General features: G+C 34.1%; 1 protein-coding gene across 8 annotated transcripts; it reads right to left on the bottom strand.

Annotated features, from left to right (window-relative positions):
• Positions 1-239: 239 nt before the first annotated feature.
• Positions 240-14,677, bottom strand: LOC127882064 (NF-kappa-B inhibitor alpha-like). 8 transcript variants are annotated; one of them, XM_052430476.1, is made up of 5 exons: positions 14,643-14,659; positions 14,455-14,560; positions 13,660-13,773; positions 8,863-10,030; positions 240-7,328 (listed from the first exon to the last, which is right to left on the bottom strand). In XM_052430476.1, the coding sequence occupies exon 4, from the start codon at positions 9,982-9,984 to the stop codon at positions 8,881-8,883; it is 1,104 nt and encodes a 367-aa protein (XP_052286436.1). In that variant the 5' UTR covers positions 9,985-10,030; positions 13,660-13,773; positions 14,455-14,560; positions 14,643-14,659; the 3' UTR covers positions 240-7,328; positions 8,863-8,880. The 8 variants fall into 8 exon arrangements, with proteins under 8 accessions (XP_052286436.1, XP_052286435.1, XP_052286438.1 ...); XM_052430475.1 differs by having other exon boundaries at positions 13,668-13,773; XM_052430478.1 differs by lacking the exon at positions 14,455-14,560 and having other exon boundaries at positions 13,668-13,773; positions 14,643-14,677.
• Positions 14,678-15,638: the final 961 nt, after the last annotated feature.

The following is a 15,638-nucleotide window of genomic DNA, read 5'->3' as shown; positions in this document are numbered from 1 at the left end:
CCAAGATGATCCAAACCATGTAGTTTACATACGTTTCTTGTATTGTGAACATATATCAAGCGACAATTTGTTGTAATTAAACATATTTTGTACAGCGAATGGCGTCTACACGCATGTAGTGTATATGCCATATACTTAATTTTCGGTTGAATTAAAGGGAATAGTGGTTCGATTGGACTTTTTGATTTAATGACAATGCCTCTCAATGAATGATTTAACAGAACAATTGAGTAAAACAATATTCTATAACACTTTATTACATTCTACAACATATTCATCTATGGCCAGTTCTCTTAACAATGTAAGTTACTTGTTCTTTTCAGTATCTCCACAAAACCATCGAAAACCGGTGCAATACAATGACACATTCCAGAACAGATGTATACGTTATATACTATATTGGAATAAATTGTACATACATAACAAAACCATTACAACGATACAAATCTTATGACAATGCTCTTGTCATTATTTAAGGCACGTCACCAGTTGCATAAACGTTGGTCTATACATCCAACACAACCGTAAGCATAAACACACAATTAAAGCTGGTGCAACGGATGGAAAAATTAATGCAAATCATACAAATGTCAGTTGAATGTGACACAATTATACAAATAAAATAAAATTAGAACACTTTACTTCCTGACACATTACCTCCTATAAGTAATTCCGACTGTCCATTTAATTCCATACGCACTACCTGCCAGTATGAAAAATGAAACAAACGCTTGTATATATCAATGAAGAAGTTTATTCAATTTAATATTCGCTTTTGTTTGTTTTAAGCTACGTGACCTTAAGGTTGAGTTAGAACATATAAATACATTTACGTTTACTCTACATGGATATACAAGTTAAATTAGTATTTCGTAAAATAGTTGGTTTGAAAACTATCGTATTGGAAATTAATGAATTTTTTGGTACGCGATGAAGTTCAAAAAGGCCGTTGTAAATATTAATGTGCATCTATTTCATACTTTTAAATCAATGAGTAAAAGCAAAAGCAACACATTCATTTTGAGCATTAAACTATTTTACAAAAAAATAAAAACATTTATACAACTGGCTTATTTAAATGCAAATAACAAACGATTTACTAATGTACTTGGATAATTTACTTATATAAACTTCTCGAAGTAATAAAGCTTTTGATGCGGTTTATTAACATCCATTAATCGCTTTCAGAAACTCCAAAATAGTCCAAATTGTTTTTTGCTCATATAATACCCTTATTTACTTAGTGGAAGCAAAGCACAAAGTGAACATGTTGGCATCTGTATTCATCCTAAACGTATTTTCACAATTATTCAGTTCAATGAAATCACTTAAGTTCTAGTGTTTGCTGTTGGAATAAAACTTGAAGAGAAGCGTATAAAACTCATAAATATACATGTGCATAGGGAACTTTCACTTATACATCGATTGTCATTAAAGTACAAACCATCTATTGATAGATTGAGGGGATCTATATATACCATAACTCAAATATTGACACAAAGATGGCAACTACAATAGTTATTCTAAATGTAGAAAAATTATGTTACAAACAATAACAGCATATGAACTCAAACCAATCTCAAGAATGCAACAGCCTGAAAAACCACGATAAATATGGCACTCAATCCCAATTAAAGCGATTCTTTGTTGATTCGATAACTTCCTTAGGTAAGAAAATTTATGTAACTGAACGAAAACATGCAATATAAAACCTGTCAATAAAACCGATTTATCCCTAGTGTATTTATCTATCAACGAATAATTGCTAGGAAAAAGGACACGTTATTAAAAAAAACATTTCAGTGTAACTAGATTTCGACTTTTAAAACAAAATGAATATAAGGATGCGAGAAACGGAACGAATTGACGCATGATGGATTCAAACAAACATTATCGGAATTAACCAAACGTATAATACATAATGAAAGAATAAACTAGAGCATGAAATAAAATAATTTGAAAATCAATTGCATATTTAGAACAAAAACAACACAATACAGAGCTAACAACAGCAAAGACCGTTAAAATATGAAAAAATGAGCACAAGATATTCTGACAGCATTTTTATACGTATTATTTTTAAACAAGTATATGAAAATGTGGGACGATTTGAACACCAATAACAAATTCTTCATCGTTCCTATTGAACAATGGAATATCGAGAACAAAATTGATTTGAAGAAAAGCTAAACAAATATGTATGCGGTATTGTACTTTAACAATAACAAACAAACTTCTCGAACGATTGAACTTCGGAACACTTTTTTTCAACAATTGATCTGAGAATTCATTAACAAACACATTGATTGATTTCAAAAATGTATCGTGCCTGAACCTTTGCACAGCAAAACCAACTGTACTAAGAATTGGTCCCTTACATGAAACAAATATCAAATATTGCAACAACTAATCTTTCTATTGGATATCCGAGGGAAATAAACTAAAACTTTAATAATAAACTATTGTTATCAGTAAACGTAGATTGATGGGGAAAATCTCAGAATTAAAAACGCTACAATAATTAATAACCATTTTTATAACTGCTAGATACGTCTCTTTCAACACGAAATTATATAACACAAAATATATTAATCTTGGTGTGTAAACCTGGCAAATATTTGGGCCATTGTTCTGAGAAAACTGGGCTTAATGCATATGCGTAAAGTGTCATCCCAGATTAGCCTGGCACTTCCTTGAAACTAAAAATAGCATTAAAGCGGAGAGTGTCGTCCCTGATTATCCTGTATTAAACCCAGTTTTCTCAGAACGCGACTCATTTATAAGGCATGCATTCAACTCAACACGCATTTAAAAGAAGGAATGCATTTGAAATAATTTGGATCAATACAATACCAACAAATACATAAAAACGCTATTCTATTAAGATAAACTTGATAAGGGAATTAATTTCGTTTATCTCTTGTATGATCATTAAAATAAAGCAATGTATAAGTTGAGTACTTATGGCAAGCGGTTCGACGCATAATCCCAAGAAACTAGGTTTCTCATGAGAACCTAGGTTCTCACAATGAGAACCTAGGTTCTCAGAATGAGAACCTAGGTTCTCATGAGAACCTAGGTTTTCAAATGAGAACCTTGGTTCTCATGAGAACCTAGGTTTTCAAATGAGAACCTAGGTTCTTGTGAACACCTAGGATACCAAACGAGAACTTAAGTTCTCAGAATGAGAACCTAGGTTCTCATGAGAACCTAGGTTCTCATGAGAACCTAAGTTCTATGTGTCTATGAGAACCTAGGTTCTTATGAAAAACCTAGTTTCTCATGAGAACCTAGGTTCTCAAGCGTAAACCAAGGTTTTCAAATGAGAACCTAGGTTCTCATGAGAAACCTGGTTTCTTGGGATTTCATAAACCTTGGTTCTCATGAGAACCTAGGTTCTCATGAGAACCTAGGTTCTCGTGAGAAACCTGGTTTCTTGGGATTTCATAAACCTAGGTTCTCATGAGAACCTAGGTTCTCATAAGAAACCTAGTTTCTTGGGATTATGCCTCGAACCGCTTGCCATAATTAACCTCCAGTTGTCTCCCATTGCTTGGTACACGCTGGCGGCATATGTGTAAAATGAATAGAAATAGGCGTGAAACCGTGAATGTTTCTCCCCAAGAGCATTTTCTGAACAATGTTCAGACAATGCTCAGTAATATTCTACGAAACTTATCTGTTGAATATTTGTGACAACAGGCATTAGCCGTCGGTGACCGCTTCTTGTTCATGTTTCCGTGCATGGGTGTTCTTGAGGAATGAAATTAGTAAAGTAATCGGTCGACATTGGTCTGAACACGTTAATAAAAAATTGAACTGTTTATGAAATACATCTTTAATTGTAAATATTATTTTGAGACTAAAAATTCAGATCAATCGTTACATAATACATTGTTACAGCATTGAATGAGTTTCAAATATTCAGTTCCCTTGTTCGGGCCTCAAACGACTGTACGGTACAGTTTTCTATTTTAAGTATGTCTGTGACCTATATGTAGGAAGCAATCATTATGGTATAAAGTTTAATCTCTATTGATTATGTGTAATAATGTATTATTCAATCGTAAGATATCGGCAACATTGCAAGAAAAACTTATGCGCTAAAGACTTTGCAAACATATTTCAATAACTTGAGATATCTGCAAAAATAAAGTTCTTAACGGCGTGTTTTCATTCTGTCCAGCCCGTGTGTAATCATATGTGAATCCCATTGATCCTGCGCCCTGAATAATGTGTCCCGTATTCCAAACGAGCAAGTTTACGCCGTCCGACGCGTAATTCTGAAAACCTAGGGATCTGAAAACCTAGGTTCTCAGAGAACCTAGGTTCTCAGAGAACCTAGGTTTTTAGAAAACCTAGGTTTTCAGAGAACATAGGTTCTCAGAGAACCTAGGTTCTCATGAGAAACCTAGGTTCTCATGAGAACCTAGGTTCTATGAGAACCTTGGTTCTCATAATGAGAACCTAGGTTCTCAAGAGAACCTAGGTTCTCTGAAAACCTAGGTTCTCAGAGAACCTAGGTTCTCAGAGAACCTATGGTTCCCAAATGAAAACCACGGATATGGCAAGCAGTTAGACGCATAATCCCAAGAAACTAGGTTTCTCATGAGAACCTAGGTTCTCATTCTGAGAACCTAGGTTCTCATGAAAACCTAGGTTTTCAAATGAGAACCTAGGTTCTCATGAGAACCTATGTTTTCAAATAAGAACCTAGGTTCTCATGAAAACCTAGGTTCTCATTTGAAAACTTGGGTTCTTGACGTCATGTGCAATCTTCAAGCGAGAACCTAGGTTCTCATTTTGAGAACCTAGGTTCTCATTTTGAGAACCTAGGTTCTCATGAGAAACCTAGTTTCTTGGGATTATGCGTCGAACCGCTTGCCATAAGTACTCTACCATTCTCATCACATTTTGATAACTAGGACAGTGTAAAAGATAACATATTGAATACCAACCGAATATAAAGGAGGCGAAAACATAAATTGAACGCACACCTGCAAAACGAAACCCTTTCAAATGCATTAACAAAAACAAAACATCCAAAATTATTAAAACTGCAACATGAGTTAAATAAAAAATAATGAAAACACTTTCAAATAAACCTAATAAATACCCTAATTGAAAAAGTTTTGGGATGAAATGCACCTAATCAACTCACTATTTTCCAATACACAATTGATCAATTAAAAGAATAGTTAAATGCATATTAACAAACAATTTATTGTTGTTGGTGGTGGTGGTGGTGACGTTTAACATTAACCTTCCTTAGAGTTTGTTTCTTTCATGTATCATTATTCGACTAAACTCGTTTGATTAAAAAAAATATGTAAATATAAAAAGAACACATACAGTTTTAAGAGTTTCATCTATTATCTGAAAAATAAAATCAACATTTAAACCGAAATCGTCCTTACAAAAAAACACAAATATGAACAACAGTTAAACAATTTGATAGTTTCTTATAAAAACAACTTGATACATTAAAGTATCTAATAATGCAAAACTATAATACAAAAATAGTTCCTCACATCAACTAACAAAATGTTTTAATTAATTGGTGTATTTATACAATCATTTCACAGCATCACAGCTGATATTATGTTATTGTATTGTCTAATCTACCCTATTTAATTTACAACTCTTATATGTACATGTGTAACATTCTTTGAATAACAATATGTTAATCAGAATGTTATTTCAAATTGTGACTTTTCGTATTGCAATTAAGATTTTGAAACATGCGTCGACACGTGTATGGTATCATGATATATGATTTGTGTTACATGTACTTGATCAATTATGAAAGAATTTATCATGTAATTTGAGATCGTATAAATCGGTTAAATATCGAACAAAATCAAGTAATTTTTTTATATGTTACGGTTTGTTTGTTCGGTATAATACCGCCTTAGTTGACATAAACGCCATCGGGTTCAAATTATATTGTATTACCCTAACATGTTCATATAGTTCCACCTGGTCTAAAACTAGTCACAGTACATTTATCTTAACCCATTTATGCCTAGCGTCCTGAAAAAAAGGACATTGCAAACATCGTATACCCAGATGAGACGCCGCATAATGCGGCGTCTCATCTGGGTCTGCGCTGTTTGCGAAAATGAATTTCTAAATATAGAAATAAATATACTTGACACCCCTAATTTTGGAAATAAATTGATCCAATTTAGAAGGATGGGAGAGTCCACTGGGCATAAATGGGTTAATGTGTGGTATAGACCAGGCAATACCATGCAGATGGCTTACACTAGACCGGAAAAAACGCATTACACAAACGTGTACATGTAGTGAATAACAAGACTATGCATTTATAAAAATATTCGGTTATTGGTTAAATATTCAAATTCTTATTATATATATTTTATAATAACAACAAATGCCTTTTTCTTGATAACAATACTATATACAGTATACAACTTGACCCGTTTCCAATACATATGGGCCGCGCTCTGTGAAAAGGGGGTTTAATGCATGTGCGTAAAGTGTCGTGCCAGATCCCAGATAACCCTGTGCAAAAACTTGATTTTTGCGAAAAAGAAACTTTCTTACGACGAAAAATATCATAAAAGCGGAAAGAGTCTGCACTGATTAGCCTGTGCGAACTACACAGGCTAATCTGAGACGACACTTAACGCATATGCTTTAAACCCCTTTTTCACAGAGCGCGGTCTATCTACATACTCTTAGCTGTATATTTTTTTATCCTCAAACTCAATATGAAGCGCAGATTCCATCCGGAAAACTACTTAATTTGCAAAATTGTAAATCTTCAGCAATCGCATTTACAAACGCAATCCAACATACCTAAATTAGGACAGGTACAAACTGAAAACAAAAACACGCTAATTATAAAGATTGAAAAGTTTCCTACGCAGGTATAGTTTGTCAACAATCTTCAACCATATATCATGATCGCAAACTACCATGTCGTGGGTTGTAGATCCTTTCTCACTTTTGACGTGTATAATGTTTATTGTCCACGATATTCGGAACAAATGTCAACATTTATGGAATTTCCTTTCCCTTTCCAATGTTCGAGACAACCACTCTTAATGTTTAGTGATTTTAATGTATAATGTTTCGCATATGTCTTCTTTTGCATTTTATTTAATGGGCCATATAATGCAAACAGTTAAATAATCACATACAATCTAAAGAAGAAATGAATACGCATATTGTGTTCTGATACATCGTCGAAGGTATTTCAACAATATTGTATCATTATCAAGTCCATGTAGCTAGCAATATCATCCAGAGGTGTAAACAAGTGTGTACCGAGTCTTAATGTTTGATATCATGCTTTTTATCTGAAACAAAACACAAACGAAAAGCAAATTAAGAATTGCGAAAGAAAATACATCGATATATTGTCATACTAGTAAATGGGAAACAAAACTAAAAACGTTTCAACTTCAATCGTTTCTATAAAGTAATGACAAGTTCTTCAAACGTTTCTATATGAGCCGTGCTATGTTAACCCTTTGCATGCTGGGTAATTTATCTTCAGCTAAAATGTCGTCTGCTGAATTTCTAAAATTAGCATTTTCTTCGATTTTTTTCAAAGAATACTATCAGAATAGCAAACAGTTTGGATCCTGATGAGACGCCACATTCTCGGCGTCTCATCAGGATCCAAACTGTTTGCAAAAGAACGTGGCGTCTCATCAGGATCCAAACTGTTTGTAAAGACCTTCAAAATTCGGTTCCCGCACTGAAAGGGTTAAAATGGGGGTTTAATGCATGTACGTTAAGTACCGTCCCAGATTAGGCTGTGGAGTCCGCACAGGCTAATCAGAGACGACACTTTCTGCTTTTATGATAGTTTCGTTTAAAGAAAGTCTCTGCTTAGCAAAATCAAGTTTAGGCGGAAAGTGTCGCCCCTGATTAGTCAGTGCGGACTGCATAGGCTAATCTGGGACGACACTTTACGCACAGGCATAAAACCCCATTTCCACAGAGCCCATATAAATGTATTCATTTTAATGTTCAGTGTTACACGAGTACACATTTAAACGTCACTGTTATAAATCATTTCACCTTAAATACATTTTATATCGATTGTCACGAATATGCTATAAAATATATGCATTTTAAATATATTTCAAATTAAACCATTCTTATAAAAACAGACTTGAATGTAAATGATTCAACTTCTTAAAAAATGTTTGATCAATGTTAACCGAAATTACATAATTATTGTTTATCCTATCTTTCGTGTAATGAGCAGTGTAAACACATGTTATAACCTATATCATACACTGCAATGTACAAAAAGGACACGTCAATTACAAAATAATGCAGTATATACATAAATTTCACACTCGCGTTAAGTTAAAAATAGTGTCATTTTACCTAAACCTATTGTCACATTGCATGTACCACGTGTATTAACTGTGACAAAACACTTGGCTCTGATCCAAAACGCGAAATGCGTGGCAAGTCCAGTACTGTTTTCAAAGTTGTTATCATTGATTGCAAACGATAAAGAGTCAAGACATAAAAACCAAATTGCATATCAAAAATATTAAAATGGATTGCATTTTAGAATACTGCCCTTATTTGAGCTGTTGACTCGTAAATAATTGAGTGGTTGTCTTTAATAACAACTCTAGGTCTTGGTTCTATATCAGATCAAAATTAGCAATCATAAAATATATTAAGATCGAATAAAACAGACCACATCTTATCGTTGTTTAAAAATTAAAAAAGCAGTAATGCAAAACTATAACGTATACTCTTTGAACTGCGTTGTCAAGTCGCGTTCTTGTATTTACCAACGGACATAAAGTACGTGTAATTTGAAAATATTTTACGTACACATTGTTAGCTATTTATGCCTACCAAAACATTTTGAAACTCCTAGTTTGTTTCGTCACCACTATCATCGTCGTCGGAATCATCATATGGGTTCCGTCTTTCTGAAGCCGGGTACAATGGTTCGAGGATTGCAACGACATCTGTATTTCCTCTACCGTGAGCTAGCTTCAACGGCGTTTCACCAGCGTACGTCCGCGCATCCAATTGGAGTCCCCCATTGTTTTCCAGGTACTGAAGCAGGAACCTTATCATTTCGGTATTTCCAGTTTCCACCGCAAAATGTAAAGCAGTACGGCCACTTTTCCTATCAGCGGCGTTGATGTCTGCCCCTCGGTCTAACAGAACCTTAGCTAGTTCCGCGTTTTTGTTGTTAACAACGATGTGAAGGCAATTTTGCCCTTCACTGTCATGGGTACGTAGCATTTGATTGGGTCGTTTGTGTTGCGAATCAAGCAAAGCCTTCAGACACGGGACATTTTCTTTTGAACAGGCTATATGAACAGGAGATCTCAGCTTCGAATCTAGTATATTTGGGTCTGCATTGCATTTAAGCAGCAACTTGACATTTTCGGGATTATTTGTCAGCACAGCAAGATTCAGAGGTGTCTGTCGCAGGTAGTTCTGGTGATTGATATACTGAGCTGGTATCTCACCCATGTCCACAAACGTGACACCGTCAATTATGGCTTTGTGTAGTGGGGTGTCGCCATTTTCGTCTATTTCCTCTTCTTGCGATTCCTCGGAACTCAGACTCTCGGTATAATAGGCGACTGAGCCAGAACTTGACTGTGGCTGTCCATTTTCTTCATCAGAAGCTGATGTTGCATTGATTTGGTGATCAGCCGTTGGGTCATCAGGAACTACACATGGTTCTGTCACTGTTTTGTCGTGTGATGCAGTATAGGGCGTTCGACTTTGTGTGCTCAGTTCAATATGACCATTGTCCGAAAGAAATGTAGATGGTATAAACATACTGCTTGAAAACCCATCAGTGTAAATCGAATCAAGTTGATTTTCTATAATCTCATTTGCTTGCTTTGGATCTGCCACTGGCGTGTTCATGTCCTCTGTGTTGCTATTTGCGATATTGTTATTGTTCTCAAACAACACAGAAGGAAGAGAATTAAAGGGGTCTTGATTATCCATTTTCTCTTTTGAAGATGATCAGCAGTTTGTCTTGTTATAAGTCCGGCTGGTTAGAAACACATAAATATCATATACATTATCTAAAATATCCAGACATATTCTACACAAATTAATTATTTTATATATTATAGCGTTAAATTATAGTTTTATCAATTTGTTTATGGAAATTCCAACTTTCGATTTAAAGCATTACAATTTATATTGGTAATGAATGTCTTTATTCTATGACACACTTATATAAATATGGAATGATCAGACTATTACCGGATAAATAAATGTACATTATAAAGTCCGATGTGTCCATTTTTTTCACGTTTAAAAGAGTTAATATAGATTTCGAACTTTAATTTTCAATTCATAATACACTTAAGCAAGCATTATTTTTAGATATAACGTTATCGTTTATATTTTAGCTCACAGAGCACTAATTCGTTCGATGTCGGGTGTGCGATTTATATGCGGTGAATATTGTGCATCGTCACTTTTAAGCTCGTTACCACTCAAAAGGCGACATTTTTCATCAACTTAAATTTGAAAAAAATTGTAACGACTGTGTTCATGAATTAAGCTTTTTTATTGGAAAAACATGTGTATTGAATGTAAGATTGGAGTAGCTGCACCCCTTTGACTGTAGTGTTATTTGTGATAGTTACATTTACTTTTGTCTATCATGTGTGCGTAGTCTACCATATGTGCGTAATTCTTATTTGAGTTTCGATTTATGTAAAGCCTACTTTCAAAGAAGGTGGCATATAGTAGTCGCGCTGTCCGTCTGTCCATCTGTACGTCTGGTTAAATATTCCTATCTCAGCAATTACTTTGCCATATAGGTTCGAAATAACTTTAAACACATTCCCACCATATGAGGACATTTTGTCGAGTGTAACACCCGTCTCCCTACCTCAAAGATCAAGGTCACACCTGTCTCAACTATAACTGCTCAATGTATTACGGAAAATTAAGGAATTTGAAAACAAAAATGTAATCCCTCATAAGACGATAAGTCGCGTTTAAAACGCTTAAAAGGTCAATATCATCCTCTAAATATCCAATTTGTCCAATTAAATAATATGTTTGCGTCATTACATTAAAGGTCAAGGCTACATTTGAAGTCAAATATCACATTTGGCCATATACAGATTATGTTTGACGCTCGCGGAATTTCGAGACAAAACTTGATTGCGGGGGCATCCAAGCTCTATGCATATGGCGGCTAATATCGCTCCCCTGAGTTCACGGAAACCAACTGCTGAGATTTGAGCAGATAGATGGCAGGAACTAAGTAAGAAAACGAAAGTTTAGTTGTAAATTAATAAGACATTAGACAAATAAAATGAGATATACTCTCAAAAATCATCTTACGAACTGGTCAATATGTGTTCAGAGAATACCTATCGTTATAATATGCATTTTCGCGATATTTGCAAAGGAAACCCTGGTATTCGCTAAGATCATTGTTATGTTTAAAGATTGGAGACTATAATCGCATGTGCGTGTTCAACTCGACTAAACACTAGCGAAAGAAATTGCATATTATGTTATTATTAAGCTAAGAATTCTCTTTCAGGTACGGTATACTTATAGGGTTATTAAGTGAAAAATGTTGACTTTATTTTTTACTTAAAGGGGGAGGGGCTATGTCATAAGAAATGGGCCCAAACGGACAAGTTTGTAAAAAAAATATCTAAATTTGTCAAAATAATAATTGCAAATAATAACAAATACAGCTTATGATATATTAGGCGACATGTAAGTAAAAAGTGTATGTATTCTGATATAAACAATAATTGTATACTTTCGGACTTCTTTGTTCGGTTATTTTTATGTTTAAACATGTTTACGTAAAATCGTGAACATTCTATATATTCAAAGGTTGAATTGATGATTTTGTTTTCAGAAAAGTAGATTTTTCGTTATTTATTGAATATTTTTCATTCATATTGATGTTTTCACTAATTAATAGCCACAAGCTAACCACCTGTGATTCTCGGAACCAGTCAAATTTCTGCGCGGAGGTGGCCTCTTATTTTCTTTGCATAATTTAAAGTTTATGCATGGTGAACAGTTCAAAATTGAATTTTATTTGATATACTACTAAAATGCTGACAGTGCCCTTTATTTCAAAGATCTTTCTACAAGTTTTAGTTCCGATTGAATATTAATCTAAGATAAAATCTGCTTGTATGATCACTACATTCCTAACATAAATGACACAGGCCAATCAGGGACGACACTTTTCGCTAAAAAGAGATTTCCTTTAAACGAAAAATACGGTAAATGAGGAAAATGTAGTCGCTGATAAACCTGTCCGGATTGCACAAGCTTATCTGGGGCGACACTCCAAGCACATGCATTTAGCCGCGTTTTTTTCCAGAACGTGGCTCGTTATATGTGTCTTGTTCTGTGAAAGCTGGTCATAATGCATGTGCGTAAAGTGTTGTCCCAGATTAGTTTGTGCAGTCCGCTCAGGCTAATCAGGGACGACACTTTCCGCCTTAACTTGATTTTCGGTAAGGAGGGACTTCCTTGAAACTAAAAATACCATTAAAGCGGAAAGTGTCGTCCCTGATTAGCCTGTGCGGACTGCACAGGCTAATCAGGTTCGACACTTTACGCACATGAATTAAGCCCAGTTTTCTCAGAACAAGACACATATATCTACAGAAAACCGTTATAAAAAGAGCGTGGCTTGAAGGGAATAAGATTAAACACCTCATTAAATAAAGATCATTTTTTCAAAAATAGTTTTTGATGAAAATATTGGCAACAATAGAAGGCTTATTTAAACCTATCATTTTTAAACATAAAATAAACACGTAGCTAGCCATAGCAATATAAAGATAAATGGTGGCGCAACATCAACATAATTTAACCATAGCAACCTTCACAGAGACGGACGACACTGCTAATGCAATTGTTAACACAAATGTCGTCAACATGTCAACGTACTTGAAGCTGATTGTATCTTAGATTTTGCAAACGCTTTGTATTCGTCGTGTCCTTGTTTTCGATGGTCCCAATTTAAAATGCCGAACCTACATTTTTTTGCGTTTCTCGATTTTGATACTGTGCAAAGCGGGAAAACAATGCGCATATACCCCCAGATTAACGAACTAGTCAACCAATCGCTTAAAAAAGTCATGTTAATTTTATTTCACAATACACATATGGGCTGTGCTTTGTGAAAAGGGGGTTTAATGCATTTGCGTAAAGTAAAGATCCAGATTAGCCTGTGCAGTCCGCAGGGGCTTATCAGTGACGACACTTTCCATAATTCTTTTTTAAAGCATTAATAGTAATAAGGAACTGTTCCTTTATCTTTTTTCGAATAAAGAATAATGAACTATGCATGGGGAAAAAACTTACTCTATATTGAATAAATTTGTTTTAGCATATAAAGATTTAACGATCACCGTGGCAAATATTTTGTAACAGGTTAAGCTTCACTCAAATATATAGAAAAAGCAAACACAGAAATAAAACCATGTACAACTTATACCAATAATTATCAAACAACTCTTACAAGAACATGATTGATTATGTTTCGAAAATATAGAAAAGGCCAACAGAGAAACAAAAGCGTATACAAATTATACCAATATCAAACGACTCTAACCAACATTTTAGAAGTATACCTGTAACATTAACTTATAACAAAATCGAAAAATGTCATACAGTCTTACGCTAAAAGTAGGACGGCAGTATGCATATTTGATTTTCGTCTGGTTTTCCCTTGAAGTTAGATCCTCTTTACAATATCTGAATAATAATCTATCCCGTGGTATAAACCTGGAAAAAAAACGTTTCATTCAGATGCAAACTATAAAAATAATAAAACGCTCTTTATTCTGTAATATTTATGCCTTACCCTGTTTGCCTTCAAATACTACTATATATACTACTAAAAACTTCCGTCGTATCAATAACCGAAACAGGAAGAAAATGATGTGCTTGCTATATGAGTTTATGAGTTTATTTCAACATTCATTAGGCTTTAAGCCATTGAGTACACACATTTTACAAGAAAGTATATATACAGATGGTCAATGACGTACAAAGAAGTCTTAATACAAACAATTTGAATACACTTAATACGTTTTTGTATCTTTATATTACATAGATAAATAAATGTAAGTACATGGAGAGAAACTATTGATAACATAAGTCAGCTCTCAATTTAAAAGCTTTAAAAACAAAAAAACATAGATTTCGTACAGTTTTTTCAATGTTAGTCTGTAAAAGGTCAATTAACTTGATCATGTTTGTGTACTCCAGTAATATTAATTTATATACTTCTTACGTAAATACATAAACATTGGACATTCAAGTAAAAACTGAAATTCGTCCTCGAAAACGTTATGTACCGAGTTTGCATTTTCTGTATTGAAACGGTATTTTTTTCAAGCTTGTGCCATCTCCCTGCAAGTAACCTGTAAAATTAACTTATAACAAAATGTAATACAGTCTTACGCTAAAAGTAGGACGGCAGTATGCATATTTGATTTTCGTATTGTTTTCCATTGAAGTTAGATCCTCTTAACAATGTCTGAATAATAATCTTTCCCGTGGTATAAACCTGAAAAAAAAAACAACGTTTTCTTCAGATGCAAACTATAAATTATAAAACGCTCTTTATTATGTTAAATATTAAACCTTACCCTGTTTGCCTTAAATAATAACTCCCGGCGTTTACATAAATCGAAACTAAAACAGGAAGAAAATTATGTGCTAAATTTATGTGATAACACACCTTAAAGGGGCCTTTTCACAGATTTTGCCATGAATACTTAAATTTAACCAAAGTAATATAAGTTCACTTATTTAATTGCTAAAAATGTTTAATTTGGTGAGTAATATTTTATGTGCACAATTTATAAATATGTTAATAGTATTAGACCGCTTCTTTCAAATTAACCATGCCATGAAAAAAAATACGAAAAAAAGATAAATATGACAATATACGACTGGAAAAAAAGGAGAAATAAATCCACATACCTTTTGTTTCACTTGGGAGTTTAAGTTCGCAAAAAATACGTTTTGATTATTAAATTAATGTAAAGGTGTGCGCTTGTTTCACTCCCTTATTTTATTTGGTTCGGTCCTGGTTATTTTAGGCGGAATGCTCATCACTTCTTTTGTTTTTGTTTTTGTTTTTTTATCGAGTGCACCGGGATTGTCTCCCATATGGCCTTCGCCCCCAAAAGGCTCATCACTTCTCGTCTGCGATTTCTTTTTAAAGAGCGTGATGTTCCTGTAAGAAACCTTCGTACATGCGCACTCAGCATTTCCAATACTATCGAAACGATAATACGCCATGCGTGGTATGCCATTCATAAATTAACTTGTTCAATTTATAGATCGCTGTGACGTCTTAACGCACTTAAACTAAATGGCCCATTCCCCAAGCGGAGATCACAAAGTTTGTATTGTAACAGGCGCATGTGATTTCTCAAAGAGACACCCACTTTATAGTTTAAATTGCTTACCCGCTTTAGATTAAATGTAAATAATGTACTTATTAATAGCATTCATCTACTGACGTAATAGTATCTTTAGTAAATGAAGGCTATTTTGAAGATACATTATAGTATTTTTATTGCAAGTTATTTATGGGTAAAGTGTATGGACTTTAAAAAGGCGGGAACTTGCAAAAC

Source organism: Dreissena polymorpha, chromosome 5 (genome assembly GCF_020536995.1).
Source record: "Dreissena polymorpha isolate Duluth1 chromosome 5, UMN_Dpol_1.0, whole genome shotgun sequence".
In the NCBI taxonomy this organism is placed as follows: Eukaryota; Metazoa; Mollusca; class Bivalvia; order Myida; family Dreissenidae; genus Dreissena; species Dreissena polymorpha.
Note: the sequence above shows the minus strand (reverse complement) of the source record. Positions and strands in the feature narration are given on the sequence as shown.

Bases quoted from the DNA above. Each gene is read 5' to 3' on its own strand.
- LOC127882064 (XM_052430478.1), bottom strand. From the start codon at position 9,984: ATGGATAATCAAGACCCCTTTAATTCTCTTCCTTCTGTGTTGTTTGAG.